Genomic DNA, 19,437 nt, shown 5'->3' with positions numbered 1-19,437 from the left:
CTTTTCTGTCTTCTCTTGGGAGGAACTGATTAGAATTTTAAGCAAGAAAAACTGGACTATATTTATAACCATGGAACTAGCTTGAACCAAAGAAGCTGAGGTAGGCAGCCTTTCAACTAATCTTGAAATATTAATTCAGGCTATAACAATTCATAAGAACACACAAGCACCAAAGGCTATAAGAAATTCTTCCCAGCAGCACTGAGATGACAGGCACAGCTATACATAGCCAGTTTACCTTTGACCGTTTTCGTTCACCTTTTCTGAACCTATCCGGGGTTCCAAAGTCCATAGACAGCCTTCTCAAAATAACCCTCCATCTTCAAAATTCTTCTTCTCCTTTTCCTCAAATAAAACTCCCATTTCCAGAGAATTGCTGATTCAGCTAGGCATTAATCTGACTAGGGAAAGAATAGTAAAATACAAATAGTGGTAGGCCAGGAACAGTCTGTGATGATACTTCTTAATCTGAAAGACTCTCCCTGGGGAGCTACTTGAAATAAGGTGACTTCTGTGCAATTTGACAACTTAGGAAGCAGAACCTTACCTTACCTATCACTACATCTTCCTGTTCTGTCAGGGTATAAAACAATGGAATGCTGAGGGTAGTGAATTTTCATGTACTGCTTTTAACGGAAGATCTATAAAATGTCACAGCTTCTTAAAACATGTATTTTCCTGCTCATAATAAGAAAATTTGGCACACAAGCAAGAGAAGATCAGACCTCAGTCAAGTATTCCACAATAATGCTAGAAACAGGTTGGAGATATTCACATCAACTTGTCAAACGGCAGCTTTAGTTCCAAGAAGACAGTTCATTCTTCAAGAACTCAAGAAAACAAGAATGGGGGAAAGAACAATTTATATATGCTAACTGTTGGCAAAATGTAAGTCTGAACAGTTCTCACAGAATAACAATGTAAACCCTATAACAGAAGAGAAAAAGAGAATTGCCTGGAGAATTACAGAGATAAAATACTGTACATATCTATAATAATTTTACTATAAAGTACAAATTTTTTTGCTAATCAACTATTTGATGTCCTCAAGAGGTGCAAACAAAGATATGTCCACAAAAAAATAAGAGCAAACAAAGACTCATTTTCTATTCAAAGACAGAGAAATCCTGGATAAAATATAAATAATTTAAAACCTATATCATTAACATAGGGAAGTCAAAAAACAAGACAGAAATATCATGCCAGAAGTCATCACGCTAGAATTCAAGTCCAAAGGGTATCTTTGAGACTGGATACAGGCAACAGGGGCTAGGATTTTAAAAATGCTCAAATATGACTCAAAGTCAAAGCCAAAGGGAGATGAAACTGGATAAAGTCAGGAATAAAACAAACATTTGGGTTGTTATAAGCTTCTACACAGCAAAGGAAACCATAAACAAAACAAAAGACAACCAATGGACTGAGTGAAAATACTTGCAAATGATGCTACCAACAAGGGATTAATTTCTAAAACACATAAAGAGCTCATACTGCTTAATATCAGAAGAGAACTCAATCAAAAATTGGGCAGAAGACCTAAATAAACATTTTTCCAAAGAAGACATACAGATGCCCAAGAGGCATATGAAAAGATGCTCAATATCACTAATTATTAGGGAAATGCAAATTAAAACTACAATGAGGTATCACTTCACACCAGTCAAAGTAGCCTTCATTAAAAAGTCTACAAATAATAAATACTGGAGAGGGTGTGGAGAGAAAGGAACTCTCCTACACTGATGGTGAGAACAAAGATTGGTGCAGCCACTATGGAAAACAGTTTGGACATGCCTTAAAAAACGAAAAATAGAATTACCATATGATTCTGAAATCCCATTCCTGGGCATATCCCTGGAGAAAACTATAATTTGAAAAGATTCATGCACCTCAATGTTCATAGCAGCACTATCTGCAATAGCCAAGACATGGAAGCATGTCAAGAATGATAGATGAATGGATGAAGAAGATGTGGTATACATATATAATACAAAGGAATAATACTCAGCCGTAAAAAAGAATTAAATAATACCATCTACAGAAACATGTATAGACCTAGAGATTATCATATTAAGCGAAGTATGTCAGATGAGAAAAATATCATACGGTAACACTTATCTGTGGAATCTGTGACGCAAATGAACTTATTTATGAAACAGATGCGCAGACACAGAAAAAAACTTATGGTTACTAAAGGGGAGAGTAGGACAGAGCAGAGAGAGAAATCAGGAGTTTGGGATTACCATATATATATACTACTATAAATAAAATAGATAAATAACAATGACCTACTGTCTAGCACAGGGAATATCATCGTCTTATAAGAACCAGTAATGGAAAAGAATCTGAAATAGAATATATATACACACACATACACACACACATATATATATGTTATAGCTGAGAAAAGGAGAGAAGCTAAAGGCAAAGGAGAAAAGGAAAGATATACACATCTGAATGCAGAGTTCCAAAGAATAGCAAGGAGAGATAAGAAAGCCTTCCTCAGTGATCAATGCAAAGAAATAGAGGAAAACAATAGAATGGGAAAGACTAGAGATGTCTTCAAGAAAATTAGAGATACCAGGGGAACATTTCACACAAAGATGGGCTCAATAAAGGACAGAAATAGTATGGACCTAACAGAAGCAGAAGATATTAAGAAGCTATTGCTGCTGCTAAGTCGCTTCAGTTGTGTCTGACTCCGTGCGACCCCATAGACGGCAGCCCACCAGGCTCCCCCATCCCTGGGATTCTCCAGGCAAGAACACTGGAGTGGGTTGCCATTTCCTTCTCCAATGCATGAAAGTGAAGTTGCTCAGTCGTGTCCAACTCTTCGCGACCCCATGGACTGCAGCCTACCAGGCTCCTCCGTCCATGGGATGTTCCAGGCAAGAGTACTGGAGTGGGTTGCCATTGCCTTCTCTGATATTAAGAAGAGGTGGCAAGAATACACAGAAGAACTATACAAAAAAGATCTTAATGACCCAGATAACCACAATGGTGTGATCATTCACCTGGAGCCAGACATCCTGGACTGCGAAGTCAAGTGGGCCTTAGGAAGCATCACTAAAAACAAAGCAAGTGAAGTGATGGAATTCCAGCCGAGCTATTTTAAGTCCCAAAAGATGATGCTGTTAAAGTGCTGCACTGAATATGCCAGCAAATTTTGAAAACCCAACAGTGGCCACAGGACTGGAAAAGATCAGTTTTCATTCCAATCCCAAAGAAGGACAAAGCCAAAGAATGTTCAAACTACCACACAATTGCACTCATCTCACACACTAGCAAAGTAATGCTCAAAAGTCTCCAAGCCAGGCTTCAATAGTATGTAAACCGAGAACTTCCAGATGTTTAAGATGGATTTAGAAAAGACAGAGGAACCAGAGATCAAATTGCCAACATCCGTTGGATCACAGAAAAAGCAAAGGAGTTCCAGAAAAACATCTACTTCTGCTTTATTGACTATGCCAAAGCCTTTGACTATGTGGATCACAACAAAAGCTGTGGAAAATTCTGAAAGAGATGGGAATACCAGACCACCTGACCTGCCTCTTGAGAAACCTGTATGCAGGTCAGGAAGCAACAGTTAGAACTGGACATGGAACAACGGGACTGGTTCCAAATTGGGAAAGGAGTATGTCAAGGCTGTATATTGTCACCCTGTTTATTTAACTTATATGCAGAGTACATCATGCAAAATGCCAGGCTGAATGAAGCACAAGTTGGAATCAAGATCGGTGGGAGAAATATCAATAACCTCAGATATGCAGATGACACCACCATTATGGCAGAAAGCAAAGAGGAACTAAAGAGCCTTTTGATGAAAGTGAAAGAGAAGACTGAAAAACCTGGCTTAAAATTCAACATTCAAAAAAGTAAGATCATGGCATCTGGTCCCATCACTTCATGGCAAACAGAGAAACAATGGAAACAGTGACAGACTTTATCTTTCTGGGCTCCAAAATCACTGCAGATGGTGACTGCAACCATGAAATTAAAAGACACTTGCTCCTTGGAAGAAAAGCTATGACCATCCTCTCTCTCTTTAGTCTTTAATTTGTGTCCACCCCTTGTGACCCCATAGACTGCAGCCTGCCAGGCTCCTCTGTCCATAGGATTCTCCAAGCAAGAATACTGGAGTGGGTTGCCATTTCCTTCTCCACGGGATCTTTCTGACCCAGGAATTGAACCTGGGTCTCCTGCATTGCAGGCAGATTCTTTACTGACTGAGCTATGAGGGAAGCCCTAGACCAACCTAGATAGCATATTAAAAAGCAGAGAGATTACTTTATCACCAAGGGCTTATCTAGTCAAAGCTATGAATTTTCCACTAGTCATGTATGGATGTGAGAGTTGGACCATCAACAAAGCTGAGCATGGAAGAATTGATGTTTTTGAACTGTGGTGTTGGAGAAGAGTCTTGAGAGTCCCTTGAACTTCAAGGAGATCCAACCAGTCAATCCTAAAGGAAATCCGTCCTGAATATTTATTGGAAGGGCTGATGCTACCTTGGCCACCTGATGTGAAGAACTGACTCAGTGGAAAAGACCCTGATGCTGGGAAAAACTGAAGGCAGGAGGAGAAGGGGATGATGACAGAGGATGAGATGCCTGGATGGCATTACCAACTCGATGGACATGAGTCTGAGCAAATTCCAGGAGTTGGTGATGGACAGGGAGGCCTGGTGTGCTGCAGTTCGTGGGGAAGCAAAGAGACACAACTAACAACTGAACTGAACTGATACATATATGGATAACACGTGTTATATACATATATGTATTATATATATGCAACAGAATCACTTTGCTATACACTTGAAACTAATACAACATCATAAATTAACCATATGTCAATTTTTAAAAATACCTAACAGGAAATTGCTGACAGAGACTACCTCTGAGTCTGGAAATAAGGCAGAGGAGTAAGTATAACGACTTCAACACTATCAGACTTTTCAACTAAAATGCTGCTTTTGTTCTTTGCAAAAAAAAAAAAAAAAAAGTGCCTATGCTGGCCATGCACGTGGAGTAAGAAAAGTCCACCACCAGTTTAGAGATTCAGCAGCGAAGTGAGCTGCCTCTGTTGAGCCATGAACAGAAAAAGAATCATACCCTAGAACCCCCAAACCCACACTTGTATCGTTCATGGATGTGAGATTCGAATGTCTCCTAGCCAGGCAGTGCAGAAGTCCTGAGCCCAAAAATTAACATGAAAATTCATCCTGAACAAATGAACTCTGCATGGTTCTGGCAGCAGGGCTGAAACTGCTCCTTAGGAACATCTTTTTTTATCAAGACTAGGTAGGACTCCCAAGAAAGGAAAGTTCTGCTAAAGGTAAGTTCACAATAAAAAATTTTAAGGCTCATAAAAAAGTGTACCACCACGTGAAAACGTCAACAGATGTCACAAGCAGAATTCACAGAAGAGCAAAAAGAAACTGAATTCTAAGAGAAAAAAAGTTTTATTTATTCACTCAATAATATGTAACACCTACTGTAATTCAGGCACTGTTCTAGACAGTAAGAATAACAGTAGTAAACAAAACAGAGGAATATGTATTCCGTGTGAAGTTTACATCCACAAGGGCTTCACAAGTGGTGCTAGTTGTAAAGAACCCACCTGCCAAAGCAGGAGACATAACAGACTCAGGTTTGATCCCTGGGTCGGGATGATCCCCTGGATGAGGGCATGGCAACACACTCCAATATTTTTGCCTGGAAAATCCCATGGACAGAGGATCCTAGCAGGCTACAGTTCATAAGGTCACACAGAGATGGACAGGACTGAAGCGCCTTAGTACACATGCAGCACAAGAAAAGATAAACAGTAAACAGATCAATATAAAAACACGTCAAAAGAAATTAAGAGCTACAAAGAAAAATAAAGCAGAAACCAGGAAAGAGAGAGAGAGATGGCATGAGGTTTATATACGGTTTATATGTTATTTTATATATGGACTTAGGGGAGGGTCAAACTTTTTGATCTTATGACTTCTGGTCTTTAAGATTTTATAGCCTTGAAAAATTATTGAGGATTTTTATTTAATTATTTTTTGTGAGTTGTATCTATAAATATTTTCAGTATCAAAGATTAAAACTGAGAAACTTTGAAAATATTTAATTCACTTAGGAATAATGACAATAAATTTGTTGTATATTAAAATAAATGCATTTTTATAAAAATAACATTTTCCAAAACAAAATGAAGTAAGAAGCATTGCATTTACATTTTTGCAAATCTCTTCTAAGTCTGGCTTAACAGAAGACAACTGAATTCTTATATCTGCTTCTGTATCCAATCTCTTGCACTGTTTCTTGGTTGAAGTATATGAAGAAAATCTAGCCTCACACAGATGTAGAGCTGGAAATGAGAGGAGTATTTTAATACCCTAACTGAATAATTATGCCATATTCTTCAGGAACTTAATGAGTGGTAGTTCCTTAAAGGTTAGTTGCAATGTGGGATCTGAAACCATTTCAATAAATTTTTCATCCTGTTACAATGAAAACCACTGGTCTATTTTGTGCTTTGAGTGGATCTTCTATCCGTGTATAATTAAAACTGTGTGCTGGTCATTTCGAAAATATTCCTTCACTGAATTATTCAGGTTCTCCAACAGTTGATACACTCCATAATGCAATATTAAAAACTAACATTTATTAACATCACCTACAAACTCAGAAAAATCTTTATGTACTGGGAAACCGTACATATAGTGACAAATAGTGACACATACAGTGAACACAGAGTGACACATACACTGCACATATAGTGACAAATCTGAGTCTTTCAACATTGTAATTTTTGTGTGAAAGGTTGAACATTATCATTGGCAAAATAATAATATTTGCCTTGACATGTCAGGGTCATTTCATTCATGAGAAAATTATGCCAAATACTCAAGTTTAAATAACTACACTTATCTGTCAATTATTCAAGTAAAAAGGATGCTCCAGAAAAAGAATAGTTCATATTGAAACTCAATCATATAAATACTCTCCTGTGAGACAATCATTGTACTTCAGAATATCAAAGTACTTTATGTGAACTTCCCATTTCATCCCACACAATATTAAAAATACATACACAGAATGGTTAGTTTCAAAACAATATTTTTTACACTTTAATCAAGGGCATACAGTGAAATTGGTGGGTTTTGCTTTCTCACTGTGAGCGTGTGGCAGTGAATAGTACAATGACTACTAGAAGTTTGTTGCCACTGCCTTAATTTGTTCTGAGGTGCCAATATTGGCCTTTGACTATCAATGTACATATCAGAACAGTGCAAATGATGAATAGTAGCTTTATATTATTAAGAAAATAGTTTGACCTCACAAAATTCTTCCTATAGATCACAGAACTGATGCTTTCAAACTGTGGTATGGCATAGAGTTCCTTGGACAGCAAAGAGATCAAACTCATCAATCCTAAAGGAAATCAATCCTGAATAGTCTTTGGAAAGACTGATGCTGAAGCTGAAGCTCCAGTATTCTGGCCACCTGATTCGAAGAGCTGACTCACTGGAAAAGACCCTGCTGCTGAGAAAGATAAAGGGCAGGAAGAGAAGGGGGCAACAGAGGATGAGATGATTGGATGGCATCACTAACTCAATGGACATTAGTCTGAGCAAACACCGAGATGGTGAAAGACAGGGAAGCCTGGAGTACTGTAGTCCATGCGGTCACAAAGAGCTGGACACAACTGAGCGACAGAACAACAATGGATCATAGATCACACTTTCAGACCCACGGCTCTAAAGTGCCAACTAAGCTGAGAGGTAAGGTAACCAACCATCAAGACTTACATGTGACTGTTCCAACGTGAGAACTGAAAGTCTCACATTCTCATAGAATGGTTGGCCTCCTTACTGGGAGAGAGCTAAAAGAAGTGTGTATAAAACACCAATAGCTGAGAGCAGCATTTCAAGCAGAGAAGACACTAAGTGCGAAGGCCCTGAGGTCAAAGAACGGCTGGTACATTCAAAACTATTCTTTCAATCAAGAATTCAGAAACCCACTGCAAAGGTACACACCCTAGAAAATCAGATTATCCCTAGTGGTAAGCTACTAGAAAATGCCAGTGCTACATTAAAATATCTGGTGAATTATTCTAGTTCCCCATTTTAGAAAAGAATTCATGACAAACATTATAAGGCTTTCTTTAGAGAACTACACAGAAAATTTAAAGTAATTACAGAATTTTTAAAAAGCGAGAACATCAAGAATTTTGAATTTACAGTTAGGTTTCTATAGTTGAAGTTGCTTAATGTCAACCCCCTATTTAAGGTAGAAGTTTGTTACATAATTTATTTGCCAGTTACTCTTGGTATCATTTAGTTCAGTTCAGTTCAGTCGCTCAGTCATGTCCGACTCTTTGCGACCCCATGAATCGCAGCACGCCAGGCCTCCCTGTCCATCACAAACTCCGGAGTTCACTCAGACTCATGCCCATCGAGTCAGTGATGCCATCCAGCCATCTCATCCTCTGTCGTCCCCTTCTCCTCCTGCCCCCAATCCCTCCCAGCATCAGGGTCTTTTCTAATGAGTCAGCTCTTCGCATGAGGTGACCAAAGTACTGGAGTTTCAGCTTCAGCATCATTCCCTCCAAAGAAATCCCAGGGCTGATCTCTTTCAGAATGGACTGGGTGGATCTCCTTGCAGTCCAAGGGACTCTCAAGAGTCTTCTCCAACACCACAGTTCAAAAGCATCAATTCTTCGGCACTCAGCCTTCTTCACAGTCCAACTTTAACATCCATACATGACCACTGGAAAAACCATAGCCTTGACTAGACGGACCTTTGTTGGCAAAGTAATGTCTCTGCTTTTGAATATGCTATCTAGGTTGGTCATAACTTTCCTTCCAAGGAGTAAGCGTCTTTTAATTTCGTGGCTGCAATCACCATCTGCAGTGATTTTGGAGCCCCCAAAAATAAAGTCTGACACTGTTTCCACTGTTTTCCCATCTATTTGCCATGAAGTAAGTGATGGGACCAGATGCCATGATCTTCGTTTTCTGAATGTTGAGCTTTAAGCCAACTTTTTCACTCTCCTCTTTACTTTCATCAAGAGGCTTTTGAGTTCCTCTTCACTCTCTGCCATAAGGCTGGTATCATCTGCATATCTGAGGTTATTGATGTTTCTCCCAGCAATCTTGATTCCAGCTTGTGCTTCTTCCAGTCCAGCATTTCTCATGATGTACTCTGCATATAAGTTAAATAAGCAGGGTGACAATATACAGCCTTAATGTACTCCTTTTCCTATTTGGAACCAGTCTGTTGTTCCATGTCCAGTTCTAACTCTTGCTTCCTGACCTGCATACAGATTTCTCAAGAGGCAGATCAGGTGGTCTGGTATTCTCATCTCTTTCAGAATTTTCCACAGTTTATTGTGATCCACACAGTCAAAGGCTTTGGTATAGTCAATAAAGCAGAAATAGATGCTTTTCTGGAACTCTCTTGCTTTTTCCATGATCCAGCGGATGTTGGAAATTTGATCTCTGGTTCCTCTGCCTTTTCGAAAACCAGCTTGAACATCAGGAAGTTCACGGTTCACATATTGCTGAAGCCTGGCTTGGAGAATTTTGAGCATTACTTTACTAGCGTGTGAGATGAGTGCAATTGTGCGGTAGTTTGAGCATTCTTTGGCATTGCCCTTCTTTGGGATTGGAATGAAAACTGACCTTTTCCAGTCCTGTGGCCACTGCTGAGTTTTCCAAATGTGCTGGCATATTGAGTGCAGCACTTTCACAGCATCATCTTTCAGGATTTGGAATAGCTCAACTGGAATTCCATCACTTCCACTAGCTTTGTTCGTAGTGATGCTTCCTAAGGCCCACTTGACTTCACATTCCAGGATGTCTGGCTCTAGGTAAGTGATCACACCATCATGATTATCTGGGTCGTGAAGATCTTTTTTGTACAGTTCTTCTGTATATTCTTGCCATCTCTTCTTAATATCTTCTGCTTCTGTTAGGTCCATACCATTTCTGTCCTTTATCGAGCCCATCTTTGCATGAAATGTTCCCTTGGTATCTCTAATTTTCTTGAAGAGATCCCTAGTCTTTCCCATTCTGTTGTTTTCCTCTATTTCTTTGCATTGATCTCTGAAGAAGGCTTTCTTATCTCTTCTTGCTATTCTTTGGAACTCTGCATTCAGACGCTTATATTTTTCCTTTTCTCCTTTGCTTTTCATTTAAGAGTTGTTCAATGAATGTTTGTTGAGTGAATGAATAACAGAAGTGAAGAGCATAGCTAATTGATTTTGCAGGAAATCACAAATCAAAAGGTAAACTTTTTATGAGGTATTCTTTTGTGCTGTATATTCTTAGGAGGCTAGCAAACTCAATGTTAATCTCATGCTTTCTGCATACTTAGCCACAAACTTACTGTCTTTAATTAGAAGATCATTGTCTCAGTTCCTGGAAAAGAAGTATTTCTTTTCTTTCCTGTTTAAAATGCTTCTAACATTTCAGGGTAAACAATTTATTTAGAGTAGCTCTTTTTAATGGGAGAAGGCGATGGCACCCCACTCCAGTACTCTTGCCTGGAAAGAGTGGGTACATGGGTGGAGGAGCCTGGTGGGCTGCAGTCCATGGGGTCGTGAAGAGTCGGATACGACTGAGCAACTTCCCTTTCCCTTTTCACTTTCATGCATTGGAGAAGGAAATGGCAACCCACTCCAGTGTTCTTGCCTGCAGAATCCCAGGGACAGGGGAGCCTGGTGGGCTGCCGTCTCTGGGGTCGCACAGAGTCAGACACAACTGAAGTGACTTAGCAGCAGCTCTTTTTAAAAAAGGAATAGAAGCACACTAGTAGATTTAACAATTAGAAACAATGCAGTAGATTCTCCACTTCATGGATCCAAGCCAGGAAATGTGCAATGTTTGTGATTTATACGCATTTGCAAATAGAAAGGCTATCTGGCATACTGTTATATGGTTTGCTCTATACTGCTATTACCATGAAATATTACTCAGATTTTCTTAAGATCATGAAAACAAAGCTGAGAAAAAGGAGTCCAACAAATGTTATATGTAATAATATTTTACTTCATTTAGAAATAAAATCATTTCAGTTATATTAATATAGAGAAAGATTACTACTTCTCAGAGACAAGACCCTCCCATAAAAGAACTGCAACCAATTATATGACTATTAATTAAGTAGGCCATCTAGAAAATATATTTGCAAAATGGCCAATAAGCACCTGAAAAAATGTCCAATATTAATCTCATTAGGAAACTGGAAATACAAACCACAATGAACTACCACCTCCCAGCCCCTAAGATGGCTATCAAACAAACCAAAAATTCCAAGAAAGCAAGTGATGGTGAGTATATAGAAAAACTGGAACCTTCATATATTCCTGGTGGCAATGTAAAACTGCCACTGCAGAAAACTTGGTATTTCCTCAAAAAGTTAAACCTATAATTAACCATATGACCAAGAAATTCTACCCCTAGGTGGAATACCCAAGAGAACTGAAATGTAATGTTCGTACAAAAACTTGTACACAAATGTTCACAGCAGCATTACTCACAATAGCTAAAACGTGGAAATAACCCAATGTCCATCAACTGATGAATGGATAAACAAAGTGCATCCATATGATGGAATATTATTCAGCCATGAAAAAGAATCAAGTACAGACACATGCTATAACATGGATGAATCCTGAAAACATGCTAAGTGAAAGAAGACAGCCATAAAAGGCCATTATTGTATGATTACACTTAGGTGAAATGTCCAGACACAGAAAGTAGACTAGTGGTGACCGAGAGCTCATGAGGTTTGAGGGAGATGAAGGAGTGACTGATATGGGTACAGTTTCTTTTTGGGGTGATGAAAATATTCTGGGCTCAGATAGTGATGGTTGCACAACCTTTTGAATGGACTAAAAGCCACCACTCTGCAACTTTTAAGACATATCTTTATTTTTTAAAGTAATCTCACAGTTATGTTCCCCAGCTTAAGAAATAAAACATTATAGATACAGCTGAAATACCCTGTATATCCTTCCCTGATTACACTTGTCTTCTACTCCCATCAGAGATAATCATTAAGTTGATATGCTATTATCATTCCTATGTACAGCATTATAATTTCACTATATACATATAAATCCCTTACAAGATGCATTATTTGGTCTGTGTGTTTTTAAATGGTATCATGCTTATGTAACTTTTATAGGTTGTTTTTTTTTTTTTTTATCACAAAGCAAAGTTATCATGACAGTTAAGTAGTTCAGAAGAAGGACAAAATACATGAGAGTAAAAGGTTTACAACAGTCACTGCAGAGACTGAGAAAGAGAAATGCAGCAGTTTTCCAGGCAGTGTGGAAGTCTCAACTGAGACTAAAGCCAACATCCATGTATATATACATTGAATCAAATGTCTCCTAGAATTTCCTGAGTGTTGGCATAGTAGTAAATAATCGACTCACCCAGAATATAATTCTGGAAATAGGAAGCTGAGATAGAATGAAGAATAAGGTCACTGAACATGTGGAGACCAAAGAACCAACAGGTCAGGAAGGTAGCTGAAGAGTACATAGACAATGACATCATACAAGATGCTGGCAAGAGCTGAGATAGAGTGGAAGCCTGAGAGCCAGGTGCCAAATTCTAAAGAACAAGGGAGATTACCCAGTGAGCGAGTAAAATGACAGAAAAGAGCAGGGAGGAAAGTTGGCAGAGTCTAGCATACAGGATTAACCACCACAAGCAAGGAGAGAAATAATGTCCTAGAAGCAGCACTGGGGAGTGAAGAGGACATCCATCAAACCATCAATTATGAGGTACCTTGGATGTGAAAGAAAAATTACTTTTCATACAAGAAACTCCAGATTCAGTGACCCCCATGGACTGTAGTCCGCCAGGCTCCTCTGTCCATGGGATTCTCCAGGCAAGAATACTGGAGTGAGTTGCCATACCCTGCTCCAAGAAGGACATGGACTTATACAACTGACCAAGGTGAATAAAAAAGGGGAAATACACCTAAACTTCTATGACAACTTTAAAAAATCAGCTATACATGTTTAAGACAAGAGAACTTGGTAATTTCATGTGGAAAGGTCAGAGATTAAAAGCAATTAAGTATAACTACCCTCAAAAGCGCCAAAGAATTGATCTTTTTGAACTGTGGTGTTGGAGAAGACTCTTGAGAGTCCCTTGGACTGCAAGGAGATCCAACCAGTCCATCCTAAAGGAGATCAGTCCTGGGTGTTCACTGGAAGGACTGATGCTGAAGCTGAAGCTTGCGAAGAGTTGACTCATTGGAAAAGACCCTGATGCTGGGAGGGATTGGAGGCAGGAGAAGGGGTCGACAGCGGATGAGATGGCTGGATGGCATCACCAACTTGATGGACATGAGTGTGGGTAAACTCCAGGAGTTGGTGATGGACAGGGAAGCCTGGCATGCTGCGATTCATGGGGTCATAAAGAGTTGGACACGACTGAGTCACTGAACTGAACTGAACCCTCAAAAGTGTCTTGGTCACGATTAACACAGCTACAGGTATATATTAAACTATGGTAAGGAGAATTTGAACTTTATTTTTCAAAATTAAGATTAAATAATTCAAATGTATTGTTATTTAAACAAATGTTAATTGGAGAAAAGAAATGCCTTTCTTTTATCTATGTTTTAAGCAACTTTTCATCAACAATAAAATGAAACATAAGTAGTATACAAATTTTTGATTAAACTTCTTAAAAAGGGGAAAAATCTTAATTACACAGCTTCATTATTATAAATGATAATAATTTGTGATTTGTTCTTTCCCTAATTAGGTAATAGAGTTCAGTTCAGTCACTCAATTGTGTCAGACTCTTTGCGATCCCATGGACTGCAGCATGCCAGGCTTCCTTGTCCATCACCAACTCCCAGAGCTTGCTCAAACTCATGTCCATTGAGTCGGTGATGCCATCCAATCATCTTATCCTCTGTCATCCCCTTCTTCTCCTGCCTTCAATCTTTCCCAGCATCAGGGTTTTTTCCAATAAGTCAGTTCTTTGCATCAGGTGGCCAAAGTACTGGAGTTTCAGCCTTAGCATCAGTCCTAACAGATTAAGACTCTGCCTGCTGTTCTAGGAGAGTTCATAATTTTTATCAATTGAAAAAAAATGAAAGCATACATTCTGAAGTAAAGAAGTAAATGAAGCCACCTTAAGTTACTTGTTTATTTCAATACCATTTTCTTTTAAAAATTCATGAAATATTATTTCATTAGTGTTATGATGTTTATGTAATAGATTAAAACTGGAAGAAGAAAAAAGTAAAACTGCCTCAGATTTTCCTCCATTTACTTCCTCTTGAGGGAAGATGGATTTATGTTAGGTTTTTTGTAATATGTTTCTAAAGATTAAAATGTCCCAATTTTAACCATATACTACTATTTTTAAAAGAAAAACTCTTTCAGATGCTTAAAAAAAACAACAAATGTCCTCGAGTCCCTAATTTTGATTTTTCCTGTCATCAATATTATAAAACCTTTCCTTGATGATCAAAAGCTATAGGTATTGGTAAGCATTAACACAAATCCAGAGCATGTTCTTGTCTTTCTGTTTTCACATTACCAAACCTAACCAGGCATATCATAGTTCTCCAATTCACAAAGTACTCATACTACATAATCTAAGACTTTTGCAACCATATATTTTAAAGTACTCATTGAGCCCTGAAAAGCAAATGCTATCATTCAAGTTCTAATTACATGCTACTTGGGTTTTACAGAACAGAAAAATATAAATACTATACTTCCTGAATTCATTTTTTGACCACAAGCAACTTCCAAAATAAATGCCCAAAATACTTTCTGAATGTATCACTGTGCAAATAGCTCAACCACTTGGCCTATTCAAATTATGTTCTAGTTTCTCCTTATGCTGCTTCTACTTGATAAATTGGTCAATAAATGCCAAGTCAAATATGCAAGTAAATATATTTTCATTGTTATTGGCAGACATATAATTAACTCTGAGAATAAAAGAAACAAGAAATCAATTTATGATTACTTCTTCAGTTCTTCCCATTCGTCATTTACATTATAATTGTGGTTCCACTTTAAAGATCTTTATATACACACACACACACCCCATGTTGACTATATAATAAATCAAATTATTTCAGTTATAAATTAGTACTGTATGAACTGTGAACCACATATGTTAATTGTATTAGTAAAAGCAATTGTATTATTACCCACATATATGAGCTGATTAAAAAGCAATGTGCATTCATGAGCCTATATTAATTAGTAATTTCAGCAAATGTTTCCAAGCAATGCTAGGGATTTGCTCTTTATTCTCTCAAATAAAACTATTTGAATCAGCTTTTTATGTATGTGTATATATCAACAAACTACATTTCCATTTTCAGCAAAATAGGCTTTTAACTGAGAAAATATTACAAAGAGTAAACTTACTATTTTTCTAAAAATATTCAAGAATAAACCTTTTTTTTCTTAACATTTGTTATCTGCCAGGTCAATATTTTTGCCAATCCAGGAAATACATATTTGCACAAAAACTTACATCACTATCCTTTTAAAAATACTGCCCTAGACTAGATGCAAAAGCTTCAGACCCTATTATACATGAATTCCATGAAGAAAAAAGTTTAAGATGAGCTTTAAAAAATGTTTTAATAAAATACACTGTCATTACTCAATTACTACTTTCATTATTGTCATTTGTTTTTAAATTATATACCATGAACAAGTCATTTAACCTCTCTTTTTCCTCCCCCAAAAAGGGGAATTAATGATGGTGCCTCATCACAGTATTCCCGGCAGGATTAAAAGAGTTAATACAAGGGAAGCATCTAGAACAGTGCCCAAAATACAGTAAGTGTGCAATAAGTGTTAGATATGCATTACTTAATTCCATATGTTTTGCCTATTACTTGTATTAGCTTCTAGTTAACAATTCTGAAAGTATCTTAATTATTTTTAAAGAGGAAATTAAGCTACACCATGACATTCTCAAAACTTTGCCCATGCCATCAGCTTTTAGAATTATTTTTAGCAGTTAGTTTATCTACTACTCACAGGCAAAATAGGACCTAAGGTCTCACTGAACCATATTTCCAAATTCTATTTTAAAAGACAGTACATCCTGAATATTCATTAGAAGGACCGATGCTGAAGCTGAAACTCCAATACTTTGGACATTTGATGCGAAGAATTGACTCACTGGAAAAGACCCTGATGCTGGGAAAGACTGAAGGCAGGAGGAGAAGGGGCTGACAGAGGATGAGATGGTGGATGGCATCACCGACTCGATGGACATGAGTTTGACCAAGCTCCGGGAGTTGGTGATGGACAGGGAAACCTGGCATGCTGCAGTCCATGGGGTCGCAAAGAGACATAACTGGGCGACTGAACTGAACTCTCCCTATTATCTCCCTTTAGTACTCATTCATTCAAAACACTAATGTATACTGTGTGTTATGGAATACAGGCTGTGGGAATAAAAGATGGTTAAGAAAAAAATTCCAAATACATTGCCCACAAAAGAATGAGGGATACAAACACAAATACAAGTATGCTCTGTTTAATGATAAGGTGATATCCCAAATGCTACGATAAAAACAATCTTTCCAAGATGTACAAGGGAGGGCTCTCGGGTGGTGTTTGAACAAGAAAGGAAGAACTAAAGAAGCTTGAGAGGTGAAGAAAGAATCTATGATTATTTTATCCAAAAAGAGAGCTGGAAATTTCTCACAGTGTTAAGCCTATTTGACTTATTTTAGCCAACAGACTTCGTCAAACAGATTTCCCATTGCACACTGCTCATATAATTTATCTTTAGGAGCTGGATAAATATTTTTGTATGGCTGTCTGCCCTCCACTCATAGCAAGGCTATGGGTGACCTATTTGGATGATGTGCTTAGTTCCCATCCTCCCAGAGCTCAGAGAGATCTTCCAAAACCCACTTTTATCACACCATTCCCTAATCAAAATCCTGCGATGGTTTCTTCCTATTCCCAGGCATCAACCCCTGCTTTGAGAGATTTCTCTCCACAAATGCCTTGCCTATGCCTCCCTTCTGTTCATATTCCCCCCCTGCTTCAAATACTTTTCTCTTACTATTATACTTCACTCTGCCTCTCCAAAATGCTATCCACATTTCAAAATCCACCTTGAAGATATCATCAGATTCCTTTGTTTCTGTGTAAAATAACAGAACTTTACAAATGCTGCAGAAAAGACTGAATGCTAGTGAAAAAAAATGATTCCTCTGGATGAAAGACATTCCAAAATGTGGCAGAAAACTGAAAAATAAATGGTAAGATGCAAGGAGGGTTCCAGAGGGAGGGGACATATTTGTACCCGTGGCTGAATCATGTTAATATATGGCAGAGGCCAATACAATATTGTAAAGCAATTATCTTCCAATTAAAATAAAATGTGAAAAAAAGAAAGTCATTATAATAAAAAAGGTAGAGATTCCTTTGAAAGTTACATTCAATTGTTTCATCAACACAACACACTTCTTAAATTATTTATTCTTCTAAACTTATTTCCCACACCAACTACTTAATTGAATCATTCTTTTTCCAATGGCATTATGCTCTTTTGAAACGGTAACCATTCCACAACACGGACCATGAATTCTTCATGACTTACACTGGTTTCTATAGGACAAATTCATGTTAGGGTGGAAGGTGTCACCAGATTCAGAACTTTAAATATTACCAGACAGCATGGAACACTCACTAACATAGTAGCATGCTTCATGATGGTGGGTGGGTGCGTGTGTGTTTGTGTGTGAGTCTGTGTGAGTCTGTGTGTCTTTGTACATGTTCATACATGTCCGATTCTTTGTGACCCCATGGACTGTAGCCCACCGGGCTCCTCTGTCCATGGGATTCTCCAGGCAAGAATACTGGAGTAGGTTGCCATTTCCTCCTGGAAGGGATCTTCCCCACCAAGGGATCCAACCTGCATCTCGTGGGTCTCCTGCACTGGCCGGAGGATTCTTTATCATAATCACCACAGGGAAGGACAACCAGTTAAATAGTATCAAATTCTCAAAAAGTCAAATAAAAACACCTTTTCAAGTGATAATGAGCAAGTTCTGCATGTCAATACCTTAGATTCCAACTGGATTTTCTCTTTATTCAGCTGCTCTGCTGCTTTCTTAATTTTCTCACGACATCTGTTTATTTCCGACCTAACTGTAATAAAAATTAAATGCTTAAACACGTCCATCTCTCTGGAGTCCCTATTCTGGGGCCTGTGATAAGACACCTTTCGGCTGTCTTTCCCCGACCCTTCACTACCCTGCCCACTGCCCCCGGCCTTCCCTCCGGCTCCAAGCCCCCAACTCAAACAGCAGAGTCCCTGACCTTCCCGCATCAAGCGGCGACTCTCCTCTGCCTGGTGCTCGGAGAATATGATGTGCTGGAACAGACTCCAGACTCATCTCAGGCCGCGCTCCTGCCGCTCCCGTCTTCGTCCTTAAAATATTTTATAACCGAGTCTGAGGATCCTGGAAAGCAGAAAGAAGCCTGATTCCAGGGTCATTTCTGGTTCGGCCTCCAGAGGCCTGTCCCCGGCCTGTCTTTCCCCCGCCCCCCGCCCAACAAGGACGGGGCCCCTACGGGGTGAGGTGAGGCCCAAGGCTCCAGGGCCTCAAGTTGGACAGACTTTTTTTCCCTTCTGTGCGCCTTCGTTTCTCCTGTGACCTGTCTCAAACTGCCTTGTTCCTCTGGCTGAGCGCAGCTCCCCTCAGACAAGGCCTTGGCCCCTGTGCGGGGTTCTTTTTCGTTCTCGTTGGGGGTGGAGAAAAAAAAAATGGAGTCACCGAGGCCTGAGCTTTGGAGCAGTTTGGACAGCAGCCCTTTCTGGGCTCGGGCTTTGCCTCTCATTTCCCTGCTCCGCAATGCCCAGTCTCAAATAGAAAGTCCTCAAAGCAATCTCTCAGCAAAATACGTACTTGCAACAATATAGTGGGCTGCACACCTAGCAGAAGGCCTCACCTCGCGGGGTTCTCTGGGACCTGAGCCTACGGTGTCTCGTTGGGCCCATTACGCGCATTCAGTTGTTTTGCTTGGTTCCGCTCTGGCAATGTGGCCCCCAACAGTCTTTAGGTCGTCCTGGGAGTTGGAATGATCTGTCTCCAAGGCACAAACCCAGTCTTATAATAAAGTACAAAGTGCCTGTGATTCTAAATATAAACTTTTGCAAAGTCTTATCATTTGACGATGGGAAAGACTGCTATAAATGTACAATGTCTGACATTCGCCTTAATCATTCCTTTGTAATCAGGGCGTATCTTTTTTGTCTGCTTTTAAATTAATCACTGCCTTTTGTAATCAAGCTGTGGTAATATTAACACTTCAATATCTGCGTAATATGTGTCAGAGACCAAAGTGGTTGCTAATTAAAGCTTAAACATGAAAGGCACCTTTGGGACTTTGGTATGGGATTTTTAT

At 38.9% G+C, this 19,437-nt stretch overlaps 1 protein-coding gene across 1 annotated transcript in view; it reads right to left on the bottom strand.

Moving 5' to 3' along the window:
- CCDC172 (coiled-coil domain containing 172) overlaps positions 1-19,028 on the bottom strand; it is a 58,012-nt gene extending 38,984 nt beyond the window's left edge. Inside the window, exons 1-3 of the mRNA XM_061403588.1 lie at positions 18,939-19,028; positions 18,349-18,491; positions 18,092-18,177 (exon numbers count right to left, since the gene is read on the bottom strand). Coding sequence (XP_061259572.1) covers positions 18,092-18,177; positions 18,349-18,358 — 96 coding nt within the window. The 5' untranslated portion in view covers positions 18,359-18,491; positions 18,939-19,028. The remainder of the gene's footprint in view (positions 1-18,091; positions 18,178-18,348; positions 18,492-18,938) is intronic.
- Between the last annotated feature and the right edge of the window lie 409 nt (positions 19,029-19,437).

This window comes from Bos javanicus, chromosome 26 (genome assembly GCF_032452875.1).
Source record: "Bos javanicus breed banteng chromosome 26, ARS-OSU_banteng_1.0, whole genome shotgun sequence".
Lineage (NCBI taxonomy): Eukaryota > Metazoa > Chordata > Mammalia > Artiodactyla > Bovidae > Bos > Bos javanicus.
Note: the sequence above shows the minus strand (reverse complement) of the source record. Positions and strands in the feature narration are given on the sequence as shown.